The following is a 17458-nucleotide window of genomic DNA, read 5'->3' as shown; positions in this document are numbered from 1 at the left end:
ATTACAAAACCCATGATTACAAAGTGAGAATGAATTAAGCCAAGGCTGTTGTGAACAATATGTCAGGCAGCGACCTGCACCTATAGGCATGTGTAAGTAGAAAAAGAAAAACCCCTTGTTTGCCCGCATTTGCACTAGCGAAAGCGACACTTACCACGTTCACGGAAGCGAAGCACCAAATAGGGATACGCTGTAGCCAAGAAAAGAGATAGGAGAACGCTCTTGCGTCGCAATCACGCGCGCATTCTTGTTTGCAGTTTGTCCGCTCACGGCATAATAGCTTCGGTTTTCTATAAGCTTCCTTGCTGATGCCGTTTGCTGCGGTTTGGCTAATCCTAGTATCTTTTAGCCGCCAAAAAGCGTGCTGTTGAGATCGGGGATCTCGGACCTGGGAGAGAGTCGTGGAAGACCAACGTGAAGGCGGATGAGTCATCAGGATGGCGCGCAGCGTCGAGGACTGGCGTTCAGCAGCGGCGACAGTGGCGGCGCCAGTTGGCCGTATCTGCCTCGGCTCGCCGGACAGAGTGATGCTATTCACCGGTCACGCTGGGGATAATTGAAAGACGGCTGCGACATCGACACTACCAGCGTCTCGGACAGCAGTCGAGGAAGCGCAAGGTTGTTCATCCACCTGCTGGAAGTCGGCTGTACATTAGATTCCCACGGGGTCGCCCACCTCTCAGCTGTGGCAACATCGTCGCGCCAGTGTTCGACGCGTCTTTGCCCCTGTCCACCTGTTAGGAGTAGGCGTGCATCATGAAGGCATCGACCTGTTCGCCGTAGCGTCATCGACGCATCAGTGTTGGAGCACTGTTTCCCCCTTTCCATCGACCGAGCTGCGAGAGAGGATCAGCAGCGACACCTGCTATGGGCGGTAGCGATAGTGTCGTCATCTGTTCCCTTGTTTGGACATTATTCTCCGAACCTTATTCCAAAGTGAGGGACCTGGGGAATGGGAAGAGTATTTAACGGGGTGCTGGTTTGTTACCGACATACTCTTATCTCGACTGAAAGTATGTAAAATGAACCTACTGTACAGTTTATTTCTTAACGGAGTCCGACACCGTCCTTCGGAGCCGGGACCTGCGGTGCTGAACGAGTCAGTCAACTCAAAGGCACCCCCCCCCCCCCCCCCCTCGTGTCCAACTGTAGTGGAACCGGTGGGGTTGAAGCCCCATCCCCAACAGTGTCTGAGTTTTGCCGTAGCAGATGCGTTTTAAGCGATCGTTGTCTCAGTTACCAACATTAACCTCCCGCCTAACACTCTTGCCTTCAACATTGCGGACTCCGCAGCTTGTTTCCCTCGATACGAAACTATAGAAACGGCAGAACAGTGAAACGAGAAAAAAGGAGAGGGGAACGGCAGAAAACACTGCAGAATGTTCTTGGCGAGCAAAAATAAAAACGTGCGAGTGAAAGAGGATAAATGAAAAGCGCTCTCCTCTTCGAGTTGCGGTCTGACTGATTGGTTGGCGGCGCGGATCGCCGCTAATCGTGCGGGCGGGAAGGAGAGGCGTTGGGTGAGATGGAAGAGGGCGGGGCGGGAGCAGGGAAGTCTCGCTCCGATCAAAGGAGCCGCCTCCAAAGCATTTTCTCCTCTCCGTGTCCGGGGCCTTTGAGCGCTGCTCTGAAAATGCCTTTTGCCTGCTTCTGGGGCTGCTTGGACACACATCCGCTGAATGAAGAACAGAGGTGGGAGCGCTAATCGGGAGTGTAAAGCCGAACACGGAAGGTGGCGACAAACAGAGGATATATAGGAGAAAGAAGAGCGCCCTCGCTCGCGGAGGCATGAACGGAGGGAGCCCTAATATTGAAGCGCGGTTTGTTTCGCGGTCGCCCGCTCGAGCTGCTGCTGCTGCGACAGAGTCAATAGCGCCTAATGCTGCGTGACCCGCGGATGGGCTTGCTCTGCATGGTGAAGCGCTGCAGGCGGCCATTCCCGAACCGTGTTTACTCGCACGTTGGTCGACCAACGAGTTTTCTTCCTTTGCCGAATGCCGGCAGGAAGAGGATCACTTAAGGCGACGGCATAACGCAAGACCTGCTGCGCCGCCAAGAGTACCTCCGCACCGAAGACCGAACAAATTCGGCACCTCTTCGCACTGGCACCCAGAATGTGTGCGTCTTGTTTCGTTGCACGAAAGTTTGGCAGACACCTCTATGGCGTTAACAACGTCATCGATGTCGCACATTGACGGCAATAGACTGTTTTCGTTAGTGCGTCCGAACAAATTTTGGCCACATCGCGCCAAAATACTTGAGCTTTCCACAAGCTTGCAGCCAAATAATCCCCATGCAGTAAGCGTAATTCGTCCAAAGAGACTAAATTTCTTGGACTGCAGCGCCGAGGGTACCGGCGTTCTCCAAATTGTAAGAACTGACATGGATATTTTTTAATATGGCCTACGCGCATTTCAGTAAATAAGGAGACTAGCGCTATCAGTTTAAAATTTGCGTACTCAGTATGAATAACAAGCCTACTTGATAGCACGCCTTAGCTGTATTCTGATGAGCTACACCACTGACAGTGACATGCCGGAAAAAGCGTTCTTCTGACTTAAAAAGCCTATTTTTAAAATTTACACGACATCTTAGATGAAATACCCTGTATACACCACGTGTTTCAGGGAAGACTAAGTAATTTTCACAAATAGGCATTTTGGGGTAGAAATATGGCGTTTGCGGCATAGTGCTGCCAGTGTTGGCGGACACCAGCAAACCGGTGAATCGTTTTAAGTAGTAAGATTTTTAACTAATTTTCACAATAAACTTTTTAACGATTTGTGTTGGCGCCTAGTTGCAATTAGAGATTTGCAGCCGGTCGTTTTGAGAACATTCAGAACACTATTATCCTCTGCCCTGTGGCTCGACAAAACTTGGCTACATCGTGCCAAAATGCATGCGCTTTCGAAAAGCATGCCGGCAAAGCAACCTTTCGAGTGCACGCAACTAGTAAAAAAATCCGAATTTTATCGAGGCACAACGCCAAGGGTAACCGCGTTTTCTAAAATCTGAAAACTGGTGTGGCTATTACAAACGACCGGCTACAAAAGTCTAATTGAAAGTAGGCGCCAGCTGTGATAATTAAAAAGTTAGTTATTAAAAATTAGTTAACCAGCTTACTACTCTACAAAAATCAGCGGTTTTCTGGTGTTCGTCAACACTGGTAATACTATGCTGAAAAAACAAACATATTTTTACCTCAAAAACCTATTTTTGAGAATTCCTTAAAGCCGTCCCTGGAACACCTGGTACATATATACGCCATGGGCATGACGATGGCTGTGCCAGCTGTCGCCAAGCCCGCGAAGCGTGAGTCTGCCGCTTTCTCCGTCGGTTTCAGCGCGCTTTCGCGATTCCCTTGTGCTTGGATAGCTTACATCGTGTGGAGCCTTGATTAGTCGCGGATATATTTTCGTCAAGCCTTTAGTGACGTAAAGGAACGTACTTCTGCATAGCTGGCTGCTAGAAAATGTTTGAAACTCTCTAGGAACACGCTCTGGCGTCCTCTCCGCGCCTTCGGTCGACAGCGGTGTAGATCGTGGCTGTTCGACGAGGAAAATAAAACCTTGCGTAGTATGAAGTTTGCACGCTAGGTGTTTATTGCGTTTTCTCGTATTTCTGCCTCCTTTAAAAAAAATAAAAAAGAGCAGGGGGACGTGGAGTTAAGTTGTGAGTGGCTGATCACTGCTTCTCTGTGCTTCTAACAAGGAGTTGGCTGTATCGAGAAGCAGGTGATGGCTCAAAAGAATGCGCAACACGAGACCCGCAACCATCGTGGCACTGACCGTCGCTCAACATTTAAGTTACACCCAAATGCAGCCGGTCGCTTTAAAAGTTATCGAAGGACGCTCTCCACTGTGGACATGTTGATAATCTGCCAAGCCAGCCGCGCTGTTTATTGCCACGGCGTTATTGCACTCGCATTTGTGAGCGCTGTTCTCTCTTTCATGAAATTATCCTGTTGTAAATAATTTCAATATTTAGCCTTTCCTCGTTAGCGGTAGTGTATATAGCAGGCTACATAGCTACAAAATGTCATCTGTCAATATTTTCCTTCAAGCGAAGAATATAGTGGCGCAAGTGAAATTGAGGCACAGCAAATACGTAGTTACGATCTAAGCAAATCGGCATTTAATGTCGCTTGCGAATAATTAAGAGCATTTGTTTCTCCTAGCTTCCTATAATCGCTTACTTTTCACAACACCGTACATTTCTTCATTAGTCACAGGTCCGATGTCTCGGCCTCAACACACGAGCAATCTACGCTTTCAGTGTAAATGGGTAAAATTTATCGCATGCATGACCAACAAATGAGAAAGGTTTCCCATTGGGCCTGTCGGTCTATGATCGCGTCTAGCAAGGCTTGGCGGCAAACACTGTCTCTGTAAGAATAATGTCAGCTACACTCCCATGCAGTGTGATTCCCTTGCGCATGTTTTAAGCGCGAAACTATCTGTGCGGGACGCTCACGGGGAGCAAATGACGCGCGCGTATCTCGGCCAAGCTAGCAATGGCAGCGGGAGGCCGCGGCGGTCTAGTTCCTACGGCTTTCAGTGGCGGCGTATACAGGTGTTAATGGAATGACAGCGCACAAGCAAACACAGAGAGAAAGAAGGGGACAAGCGCTGTTTGTGTTTTCTGTCTGTGTTTGCTTGTGCGCTGCCGTTCCTTTTCTATGCAAAACCAACCAGCCCAGTCTGCCGCTTTACTGTATACAGGTGGGTGGGCGGATGAGAATAAGAAATTTACGGGGATACGGTGGTCGCAGCTGGCACAGGACAGGGCTAACTGGAGAGACATGGGAGAGACTTTTGCCCTGCAGTGGGCGTAGTCAGACTGATGATGGTAGCTATACATATATGGAAAAATCTTTCGATCTGCGTGCCCTACCCGGACTCTTGAGTCTGAGAAAGGCTAGCTCCAAAAAACGGTGTTCTTTTCTCCTCTGGTCGGCGACACTGCAAAGGGCCGAATCACATTGAGTCTGAACTGAGGAGGAAGTCGTCCGAGCTGCGCCAACTTTTCGGTCTTTCACCCGCGCGCGCTTTTTCGTCGCCGACGACCAGAAAGGGGCCTGAAAGTATGCTCTGTCTAGGAGGAACCCAAAGTAGGGGAAAAATGCCGAAAAATATAAAGAGTGGCGATGCGGCAGAGAGCCGTGTCACCTCGACTTCCCAGAGGGCGCACTTAAACGAGTCGTCGGGAGGGGTGGTCTTTTTTTGTCCGGCCGGCCGTTACGCGAGGGCTCGGGTTCCGCGCGCAGCTTAATTAGTATATAGCGCCTGGCGCCTATTTCCGATTGATCTTCCCGCTTCTTTTCCTTGGGCCCGTTTCGAGTGCATATGCCTGATTAAGCGAGAGGAGAAACCGATGCGTCCTCCCGGCTTCATTGATTCCCACCAAGGTGGCTTGTCGGTGATGCATCCGTCCGGTCGTTCCTCTTTTACTTTTTGTTCGTCGGCCCATCGGGTAGAAATCGAATAAGTTGCGACGCTGAAAACATCGGGACAACGCGAAGCTCGTGTCTTGTTCGGTGCGTGGCAGAAAAAAAAGAGCCGACTGGGAGGGGCTTCCTCCGCCATCGAGGCCTGCCACTGTCCCTTTGATTCGCCCAGTGCTGACCTTTTGGGATGATGCTTCGTCTGTCTGCGGCGGCTCGCGCTCTAAGCTTATTTGCATGGCCCTTGCTTTCCAGCAGCACTCCGCTGGTTGGGGGCCGTTTTTGGCTTGGTCGTGCATTGCTTTCCACGCCGTGATTTACTCAGCCAACGAAAGAATAACCGCTAAGCAGCAACATCAGCACTTGCAGCAGCTGGCCGTCACTGAGCTGAGGTTTTTAGTGACCTGAAGTAGTTATTTATTTAACAGCATTTAAATATTTCCAAGTTTTTTGCTTTCCGAAAGCACTGTCGCATGCATTCTCACCGAGGGCAACCAGCTCGTGGCCGAAACTTTGTTGTGGCGGGACCGCTAGCGCACTGGCGCGATGGAGCGCCGTGTTGTACATTATTACTCCTCAACGCGCGCTTGCTCGAGACGTGTGCCCTTCGTGCGGCAGGTGCCGGGACTATCCCTTTTTCTTTTCCGTTTCGCTGTGATGTTTGCAAAATCAACAACAATTTTCAAGCCGGGCGTGGCAGGAAACCTCTGGGAATTATTGAGTCCCAAGCAGGCGATCACTCCTTTCCTCGGCCGGATCAGCACAGCCCAGGATACGGTGCCCTCTGGTGCTCCGGATGGCGCCAGGTCCTCGAAACATGAGCGTGCGAACCCGCTGCGGTCAGTGCTCGCGTGCTGGGGCCACATGGCAGTCGCTGCTTTCCCTCGCGGAGACTCACCTCCGCTGATTTGGCGCTTCGAGACGCCACTGGCTGACAGAAGCTTCGTTCTCACCGTCATCGGTGCCTAAAATTTAAGTGGAAAATTTTGGAATGACGCTTGGTGTTTTGTTTCTCGAATGCAAGCGGTGAAGAGCAACGGTAAAGAAACCCGAGGCGTGCCGTGCTGGCCTGCTTCGGGATTGAAAAGGCTGGTTTGCGCGTACTTGTGCTCTGCAGGCGGTGGTCGCGAGGCGGCGCCGTGCCCGGAGGGGAGTCGCCATGAGTCGTGGTCGTCGCGCCGGTGGCCGTCGCTGCCCAACCTCGCGGCCGGGAGCCGACCGCGCCGCAGCTCCCCCGCCTGCTGCTGGGACTCGCCGGCGTCACTCGTCATCCACGCGGCCTCCGTCAGGAACACCACCACCGGTGAGCCTCCTCCTCCTCCCTGCAGGGGCCTCAACTGGTAGCCCCTTGTCCATACAGGAAGGGCGCCGACAAGTGGCGTCACGGCGCTACATCCAGCACGGTCTCGTAAGGCAGCGTAACGGGAGATTTGTCTTTTGCTGGGGTCAAGGAGAGTAAGGGCGGGCAGCGCTGTGTCCCCGTCTCTCTTGTGTTTGTGCGCTGCCAAAAACAGCGAAAAAATTAACTGCCGTTTAATTGCACTGAACCTGGTTAGCGAACAAAAGCTATGGTGTATCGGTCAAGACGCGGCTTGGCGCCTGTCTCGTTGAGTGCGTTCCGGACAACTTCGCTACCCGCTTAATTGGTACGTTTGTAATTCACACGTTCATAATAAAATTATTCATGAACGCCTCAGTACATAACTCGGAAATACGTTTCTAAGACACCTGGGCGTTCACTAGACGCGCCTTCATCACTTCCAAGGATCGAATTGCCAGAAGGGGCATTGAGATTAATCCCTATACTATAAAAAATTTCCCTACAATATAAGGTTCAGAGGTTCGATGTGATCTTTTAGTGCTCATGGGGCTATTAGCCAGTGGAAGAGCCGCATATGATAGATCACCACGCAGAGCCGCCACATTCATCCAAGTCTGTGTTGAGACAGCAGCGTGCTATGGTGCGGGGGGATATGCTGCGCAGGATCGACCCCCTCCCTGGCTGCCTTTACTCGATGCATATGTGTATTTATGTATTTATTTCAACTTTCCTCATGGCTCATGCAGAGGGAAATAGAAATGGGAGTGAGCGGTTGCAAAGTGGTGCATAAGAACAATGCTGAACAGGTTTTTTCCAGTAATAATGAACGCGGGTAGATTAAAATATTGCGACATCATAATGCAGTATTACGAGGCAAAGAAAATATACATTACACATTGCTATAAAAATATGCGTTGTACAATAAAGATACTAGGGTAACAAACAAAACGACGCAAGCCGTGGTGTCACAAGGTTTAAGTCATTTAGGAGCAGTCGCAACAGCAGCAATCAACAAGAATGCAATTGACAAGAACAATGTGTAATGGTTTCAGGAACAATAAAAACAACGCTTAAAGATGAACAATCGGCTCCACCGGTATGTAGGGTTACAGTGTGAATAAAAACAAGAAGAATATTGTAATCTACTACAAAGTGTTCCCTTAAATACTTTTGAATTCTTCAATGTTGTTAGTAGCAAGTAAAGTTGCCGGTAGGTGGCTTCACTCCGATGACGTTCAGGGGATGAAAGATGCCGAGCAAGTAGTTCGGCAATGTGGGATGCCGACCTTATGCGGATTATCAATGGGTGATGAAATGTAGGAAGGTGGGATGAACAGCGCTTTTTTTAGACCTTCATTCCAATGATAAATTTTAAAGAAAAAGGTCAGTCGTGACACTTTTCTGCGCACTTCAAGGAGCGATAATGATAACGTATGCTTCATGAGTGCTACGCTTGCTCTACGATTATAGTTTAAAAAATTAAAACGGGCTGCGCGATTATGTACACCATCAACAGCTGCTGTGAATATAATTTCTTATATATATGTATATACATATATATATATATATATATATATATATATATATATATATATATATGTGTGTGTGTGTGTGTGTGTGTGTGTGTGTGTGTGTGTGTGTGTGTGTGTGTGTAATTCTAGCTCAGAAAGTACCATAGATTTATAAAGTGTTAGTTTGGCGGAAGAAAAAGTTATGGCAAGATTTCTTTTTCCAGAGAGCTAGAGATTGCAGAAGAACGGCAGATTGGGCGAATTGAAAACGCTCCATAATATTAAAACAGCGCTAGAAGAACGAAGGGAACACACACAGGCGCTGATCTTACAACTAAATTTTACTTGAAGTAAGCAGGTCAATTTATACGCACACAAGAGCTACGCACATGCGCATGGTCAAACACAGATGTACTCAATTAAAAATGCAAATAAAAACACACTGCTTCAAAGGCTCGTGCAGTTATCGCCGATATTCTATCCCCTGTGCAACAGGCTCATTTCCTTGGAGGTTAGGGTTACTGAAGGTGTGGTGACGCAACAGCTTGTCTTTTTTATGATACGGAAGGCCTCTGCTATCTCTCTTGTGCGCCGGTCATTGTGCACAAACAACACTTCCGTGTCGACAAAATACGGTGTGAATTTACACTTGAAGCAATGCTTGGCTAGGTTAGTCTCTTTGCCAGTCCTGCACTGGACATATTGATTGACATGATTGATGTTACACACTTTCCTCTTTCTGTGTCCTTCGATTTTTCTTCGTACGGCGGCCCCTACTTTACTTACTTTATTAGGGGCTGAAAAAAGAACATTAACTCCGTACTTAGCCCCCACTTTTTTAAACCAGTGCGACAGGTTGTGAACATATGGCATGACGGTCACCCTATTCCTTTCATTTTGACAAGACTGCACATCTGAGGTGCACTCCGAGGACTTTACCGCTTTTAATACTTTATCAGCACTTAACACAGTAACCGAGTCCGGGTATCCTGCTTCACTGCACTTGCGCACTTGGGCTAGGAGACTGCTGCTCATTTGATGAGGACAAGATTTGTTTACTGCCATGCTTAAACAACTAGTAACAACTCCAGCTTTTACCAGTTTTGAATGGAACGACTTGTAGTTCAGTAGGGGCTTCTCGCTTCGGGGGGAATATTGCCAACACACATGGTCTGGTTCAAAAGTCAGTTTTAAATCAAGAAATTGCAAGCCATTTTGCGTCCAGGTCAGTTGTATTGCGTCCAGGTCAGTTTGTAGCAAAGCAACGTCGTCAGTATTTTTAATCAAGCGATAAACTGCGCAATCGTCGGCAGACAGTTTCATTGAACACAGAAGGTTGGTAGTTAGATCGTTAATATAAACAAGAAAAAGTAAGGGACCAAAAACCGATCGCTGCGGCACACCAGATGCTACTGAAATTAATGAAGAGTTGCAGCTGTTAGCATGCACGAATGAATGATTTGACAGGAACGATTCAATCCATGCAAATACGTTAGGGTCAATATTAAGTTTTCCGAGTTTGTAAAGAACGAAGTTGTGAACATTGTAAAATGCTTTACAAAAATCTAAAAAAGTACAATAAACTCGGAACCATGGTCAAGAAAAAAATGGATGCCGTTAGTCAAAGTGAGAAGCTGTGTTTCGCAAGAAAAAGCTTTCGGAAGCCATGTTGCATTGGGGGTGAAAAAGAAGTTCGATTCAAGAAATCTTACCAGGCGGGAATACATGACATGCTGCATGATTTTGCAGCATATACTGGTTAGTGATATCGGTCTATAATCAGATGAGTGTTTGCCGCCAGATGTATGGAGTGAAACCACCTTAGCTAATTTCCAGTCCTCTGGCAGTATAACAAGCTCAAGCGATTATTCGAATATTTTCGATAATATATATGATAGCGGTGTGTCCTTTAATATTTGAGAGTTCGTATTATCAGGCCCGCAAAATTAACTCAGCTTTATGGTGTCAATAATTTTAATGATTCCAGAATAATCAAATCTGATCGGGTCCATCGGGAGCTCTATGTGATAGTCATAATCAAGGGTAGTTAGGTAAGAAGCGTGTGAAAAGGCCTTACGAAAAGTTCCATTTACAATGTTAGCGCAGTGAGTAGATGGAACTGGATTTGGTTCAGAATCGCGAAGTGCTACATCTTATTCGTCTTGCTTGTTTATGGTGCTCTAATACGTTTTAGGGTTGCTTGTTAACATTGAAGGCAACGACACATGAAAAGCTTCTCTTTCGTTTCTTTCAGAGCTTTGTTGTGGACTCTGCTAATTTCTTTGAACTGCGACCAGAGTTCTGGTTACCCAAGGACTTCGCTTTCCGAAATATTTTGTGTGCGCCGAATCCACAGACTAACCACTGTTGTTTAAAAAGGTGGCAAGCGGTCCTTTTCAGGGCAGACACCACCAGTTTGAAACAAGGGCGGGAAGATTTTTAAATTCAGTTTCCTCAGTCACGAATGCATGTTTCGCTGCTGGACAGTGGTGAACATAACCAAAAAGAGCCCAAGATTCCATTTTACTGCGAGATCTGTAATAGGAATGGTTCAGCCATTAGGACAATTTATAGCCGCCGCGTTCGCTCAGTGGTTATGGCGCTCGGCTGCTGACCCGAAAGACGCGGGTTCGATCCCGGCCGCGACGGTCGAATTTCGATGGAGGCGAAATTCTTGAGGCGCGTGTACTGTGCGGCGTCAGTGCACGTCAAAGAATCCCAGGTGCTCGAAATTTCCGGAGCCCTTCGCTACGGCGTCCCTCATAGCCTGAGTCTCTTCGGGACGTTAAACCCTTTAAACCAAACTAAACCAATTAGGACAATTTAGGAACTTTTTTAATGATTCTGTCTATGAACGCTACTCACGTCATTAGCTGCCAGGCACTGCCCCTAAAGGCTTCCTAGGCTTTGGCAAATCTGAATTTCTGCGGTGTTTCTGAAAATTAACCAAATTATTATTAAACTCTACCATCTTTCGTGGAATATATGCAGTGACAGCCGGAAGACCTTAATTACTTAGGGAATTAATTTAGTATAGCTTAAGCACTAAAGTTTAATTTAATTCAATTTCCACCAGTAAACGAATATAGTTCTATCTCCGATTGCACTGATGTCACACATGACGTCATCATTATCGTCAGTCTGACTACCCCCACTGGAGCACAAAGATCTATCTCTCCGGTATCTCACCTACTGACGCACACCTAACTCTCTGGCGTCCTCTGCTACGCTTGCCTTCTCTTGGAATCCACACCGTTACCCTCAGGGACTCGCGGCCACCTCGCCTGCGCATTACATGCCCGGCCCAAGCCCATTTTTCCTCTTGATTTCGACTAGGACTCCATTAACACGCGTTTTTTCTGTCACCCACTCTACCCGCTTCCCGTGTCTTATAATCCTGTCACACGGGCACTTTCGATCCTCATTGAACTCGATCTGCATCGAGATTTTCGAGCACGCTCGAAACATCCGGTGCTACACGGGGATTTTCAATGCTCATTGAGAAGTTACCCACATGTGTGTTAGGTGGCACCAAATGTTCCGTCCACAGCCATAACATGGTGATGTCCGGCAACACTGTGCAGTCGGGGGCAGCGGCAGCCAAATCCGTAGCCAAATCGGTACATCTGTATCAAATTTCTAATCTTGAGGCGCAGATCTGCTGCTGTGCGATGGAACCCGAGGGTCCGCAACGCCTCGCGATTTCTGCTTAGACTGCGGCGTTCCTCTTCTGGCGCCGCCGCAAATCATTTAGGCGGTCCTGCCAGCTGTCGATGAGAACGGCTGTCTTGCGCTCGCTCCACAGTTTGCGCGCCGACGAGCAGGAGGACCGCTGTCTTTGTTTACACTGGCGGCAGAGCTTGGAGCGTGGTGTAGAGGTTATTTTCGAATATGTTTGCATATAAACAGGCATTGCAACTGAAAATGTTCTCTCTTGCATTTTAATCAATTACAGCTACAGGAATTGTGGTTTGTTTTGTTAACTAGTGTTTAAGTTCATAGCTTCGTGAGAGCAAGAGTGCTTTCGATTGTGCCTGGAACCTCAAACACTCTTGAGGAGTCGGCATCGAGTCAAGCAGGATCGAGCTCGATTGCGCTTCAAAGTGGCCGTGTCACAACCGTCGATCTGCATTGAGTTCGATGAGCATTGATTCAATGAGGATTGAAAGTGCTCGTTTGACAGGGGTATTAAAGTTACGCCCATCATTTTTTCTTTCCATGGCTCGCTGCGCTGTCCTTAAGTTGAACTCTTTTCGTTAGTCTCCACTTTTCTGCCCCGTAGGTGAGTATGGGTAAAACGCAGCTGTTATATTCCTTTCTCTTGAGGGATATTGGTAAACTGCCATTGCTGATCTGACAGAACCTGCCATATGCGCTCCACCCCATTCTGATCCTTCTAGTTGTTTCACTCGTGATCCAGATCTGTGGTCACTACCTGCCATAAGTAGACGTATTCCTTTACGACTTCCAGCGCCTCGCTACCAATTGTAAACTGCTGTTCCCTTCCGAGATAGTGGAACATTACTTTCGTGTTCTGCATATTAATGTTTGGACCCAGAGTACTGCTGCGCCTGCAGCGTCACTGCAGCGCAACGCGCCGTGAAGAGTGGTGCAAACACAGTGACGTCATGAGTCAGAGTAGAGTGACGTGACATGCACTCAAGAAGGAACGCAAACAATAATGAATAAGAAATATGCTATTTATCACCAAAATTGTTGCCGCTGAATCTGACATGGCACAGTGGTAATTATCCGGGGATTTTTTTTTAAAGTTACGGCGAAAGAAAAAGTACCGCGTTTAACCGGAGCGTGCCATCGAGCAGACACCATCAGGTTGTGCTAGATAGGTCGAGGTAATGTTGATGCTCGGTGATAAAAAGACTACATCCACCTCCCACCCCCGTTCGTTTTTCTACGGGACCGCTCTTTCGACTTTGGGTTCAATGCACTGCTCGCAGCTTCTCTTCAAAGTGCCCCATCCTCGAGGAACTGTCACATATATTAAGGAGCCTAAAATAAATTTTAAAGGAAAAAGGTGTGAAGAAGACGACGCGAATTAACCGAAGAATAAAGGAGAGGAAGAAGAAGCATTCGGTGAGGTGGAGGGAGATGATTGGTGGAGAAGAGAAGAAGACGACGACAAGGCATACGTCGACTAACACCGAGGCTATAAAAGGGCGAGTGAGAGCGAGGCCCGAGGGGGAACAGCAGAGAAGCGGAGGCTCCGGCGGGTCAGGGACACTTTGGCTGGAAGAGAGCGACGCCGGCTACTGCTCCGGTGAGCTCGCGTTCTACGACTCCGCATCGTGGACTTCCGGCTGTGCCTGAGCCCGTTCCGGGTAGTCAACAGAGGACGCTACCACCTGCTACGGCAAGGGGTGTCTCCAGCGCTGTTGCCACCCATCCGGGTGGTGCCCCCAACGCCAACAACACCGGCATCACCTCCACGGGCGCTTGGACCGGGAACTTGTACGACACAGCCAGCGACGCCGCCAGCGACGCCAGCCCAAGCACGTCGAACGCCGCCTGGACGCCGGATACTGGATCCATGCAACGCCGCAGCCACACCGAGCCAAACGTGAGCACGAACGCCGAACGCTAGTAATAGACGCTGATAGCAGTGTGCCCGGGTAGTATTTATAGTATTTGTTTTGTGTTAGTTTTATGTTCTAGTGTGTGTGTCACGTAGGCTGTATTAAATGTGCGTTTGTGTGGGTACACCCGTCGCCTAGTCCATTCTTTCGGTACGAGTGCTCTCCGGAGAGATCCGTGACAAAGATAAGTGGCGAGCCTGTGCCAGGAATCATTTCCTTATCTCTTTTTTGCTTTGTCTCGGATTTTTTCCGATCTCTCGACGGCAGAAAGTATGGATTTGGCGAAAACGTTAGAACTGGCGCTCAAGCTGGGGTTAAGCAAAGAAGAGGCGATGCGTCTCTATGAGGAGGAGGCAAAGAGGAAGAAAGAGGAGGCAGATAGGCAGAGAGAGGAAAGGCCGCAAGCACGCGCAGACGCTCGCGCAGACGCTCGCGAGGCAGAAGAGCGAGAAGCTAGAAGAGCTCGCGAGGCAGAAGAACAGGAGAAAAGAAGGATAGAAGGGAGAAGGAGTTTATTTTGTGGAAACAGGCGCATATCGGGGGAGGATATGAGGAGATCACGGACAATGATCAGCGTTCCTTAGCTGGCACAGAATCTCCTAGACCGGCCAGAGTTTGTCCAAGAAAGCTGATGGCTCCTTTTGATGACAACAGAGATGATTTGGATGCATATCTGCAACGATTCGAGCGGATAGCTTTGGGGAAAGGCTGGGCCACGGCATTGAGCATGTGTTTAGTCGGAGAGGCGCTGAATGTGTTTGGAAGGATGCCCGCTGCTGATTCCTTGGAATACGAGAAAGTCAAAAAGGCGCTCCTCCAAAGATGCAGGCTTACGGCAGACGGTTTTCGTGAGAGATTTCGCACCGGGAAACCTGAGGATTCGGAAACCGCTAAGCAGTTTTCTTGTAGGCTATCCAACTATTTTAATAGGTAGCTTGATATGTCAAACACAGAAAAGAGTTTTGAAGGTGTGCGTGACAAGCTGGTCACAAAGCAATTTTTAGCGTGTTGCAGCTCAAAACTGGCGCTATTCCTGAAAGAAAGTTGTGTTCGTTGGAAGAGTTCGCCGACACCGCAGACCAATTCCTCGAGGCTCAAGGGTTAAGAAATCTGAGTAAGGCGAAGGAGGAAACCCGAAAGACCCTAGAGACAGATGCGGCAAAACCAAGAGCATATGGCAGTGCATCTAAGGCGCCAGTAAGGTGTTTTCTCTAAGGCAAGGTGGGACACCGTGCAGCTGACTGTCGAACTAGTAGCGCTGCCCAAAAAACACAGGTTGTGTGTCAAGGTTGTAAGAGGAGGGGTCATACTCTGATGAGTGCCGATACAGAACGCGGGACCGAGCTGTATGCGTTGTCGACTCCAGGGTAGAACTTATCACGCCATCCGAAATTCCACAGCTGAAAGGAGAGCAAACGCCGCTGGAAAATGAGGCAGTGAGTGGAACACCCAAGTCGAAAGCAGCAATGCCAGTGATGGTTCGGCAAATAGGAGACCGTCCTATATCGGTGCTTAGAGACAGCGGAGCCAACACAGTCTTGGTTCGTAGAAGCCTGGTGAAGGACGAGGATCTTACAGGGGAAGCGTCGGCCGTCACTCTTGCAGATAGCGCAGTGAGGTACCTTCCTGAAGCAAGGATTCTAGTGTCCACGCAATATTATACTGGACAGGTAGTGGCAAAATGCGTAGACCAACCCATCTACGATCCCATCTCGGCCAACATTACGGGTGCAAGAAGTGTCGAAGACCACGATACCGAGTGGAGGATGCTCGACGCTGAACAACATCCAAAGGAGGAAAGGCCCGCGACAGCTCAGACGGGTGCAGTCAGTTTCTCGTCGGCAGTGGAGACAAGAGCTCAAGCGACAGGCCGAGCAACGCAGCGTCCGCTCTCTACTCCTGTTACGATGTGCCTGAACATAACACCGGGCGAAATTGCAATTAGGCAAGAAGAAGACCCGAGCCTGAAGACCTGCTTCGAAAGAGTCGGGGAAAAAGTGAAAAGAAAGAAGAGTCGCACGTCCTTCGAATATCAATTGGTAAATGGTCTTCTGCATAGGGAATGCATATTTAGTTCAGGACGAGGATCAGTGAGGAGTTCTTTTGGCCGGGTGGTCAGAGTGACGTTAAGCGCTTTGTTCGCTCATGTGATGTGTGCCAGCGCACAGTTCCGAAGGGAAGAGTTGGTCCTGTACCTCTGGGCAAGAGGCCAGCCATCGACCTACCGTTTCAGCGAGTGGCGATTGACATTGTGGGGCCAGTCTCTCCAGTATCCGCTAAAGGCAATAGATATGTGCTTACTCTGGTTGACGTGGCCACTCGTTATACTGACGCTATTCCACTGAGAACTATTGACAGTATTCAAGTGGCGGAGAGTCTCGTGGAAATGTTTTCGCGTTATGGGTTCCCGAGGGAAATTTTGAGTGACCGGGGCTCGAACTTCACATCGGAGCTAATGAAGGAGGTTAACCGCCTTTTGTCAGTAAGACAGTTACTGACGACGCCTTACCATCCCATGTGTAATGGGCTTGTAGAGCGGTTCAACGGCACCCTCAAAAACATGATCAAGAAAATGTGCCATGAGAGACCTACTGATTGGGATAGATATCTCCTAGCTCTTTTGTTCGCTTACCGCGAAGTACCGCCAACGAGTCTTGGTTTCTCGTCCTTCGGGATGTTATATGGGAGAACCGTTAGAAGTCCACTTGCAATACTCAAGGAGCTGTGGGCTAATAAAGAGATTGCATCAGATCTCAAGACCACATAAACATACGTGTTTTGAGTGGCGGGATAGGTTGAAGGAAACAAGCAGGCTTGCACATCAAAGCCTGAAAAAGGCGCGTGAACGCCACAAAGGATATTATGAAAAAAAAAGCCATTAACAGAAATCTGAATCCGGGCGACAGGATTCTTGTGTTGGTACCCATGGATCATGATAAGTTAATGATGCAATGGAAGGGCCCGTACCTTGTGACGCGGAAGAAAAAAGATATGGATTATGAATTATTGATTTATAACACTAAGGAGGTTTTCCATGTAAATATATTGAAGAAGTACGAAGAAAGGGGTCCCGTACGGTACGCCCCCAAGGTAACATGTGCGGTAGTGGCCGAGGAGACAGGTGTTGTTGCTGAGATGCCCACGTTCAGTGGGAAGAAAAACGCAGGAGGGGATGAGGTACTGAAGAAGCCCAATTTGAATGCAGACAGAGGATTACAGCTCTACTCCAAATCAAGGGGGAGACGTTCTCGGATGGGCCAGGCAAAACGGAGGTCATATGTTGCAAATTAGACTTGTATACAGATAGAGCTAACTGAACAGCTCTAGGTATCTCTGGCATGTATCTTGTTCTTGTTGTTGTTGTGTTAATGTATTTCTGGGATTGATCTTGTTGTTGCTCCTGTTGTTGGTGCTATGTGATCATACAAGGGAGTGGGTTGTGGACACGAAAATGTTTATTAAGGACTCTGTGCGGATGGCGGCAGTGGTGTGTTAGTGTTCTGAAAACGCAGTTTAATGTGCTGTGTTAGTGGTGTGCGTTTGGTGTGTGCTGGACATCTTCGGTGTGGTGTGTGCTGAGTCCAGAATC

General features: G+C 48.5%; 1 protein-coding gene across 1 annotated transcript in view; it reads left to right on the top strand.

The window, feature by feature from the left end:
• LOC144106446 (muscle calcium channel subunit alpha-1-like) overlaps positions 1-17458 on the top strand; it is a 605267-nt gene that overhangs the window by 166025 nt on the left and 421784 nt on the right. Inside the window, exon 2 of the mRNA XM_077639259.1 lies at positions 6561-6746. Coding sequence (XP_077495385.1) covers positions 6561-6746 — 186 coding nt within the window. The remainder of the gene's footprint in view (positions 1-6560; positions 6747-17458) is intronic.

The sequence above is a fragment of the Amblyomma americanum genome, chromosome 10, assembly GCF_052857255.1.
Source record: "Amblyomma americanum isolate KBUSLIRL-KWMA chromosome 10, ASM5285725v1, whole genome shotgun sequence".
Classification (NCBI taxonomy): Eukaryota; Metazoa; Arthropoda; class Arachnida; order Ixodida; family Ixodidae; genus Amblyomma; species Amblyomma americanum.
This window is presented reverse-complemented; position numbering and strand designations above follow the sequence as displayed.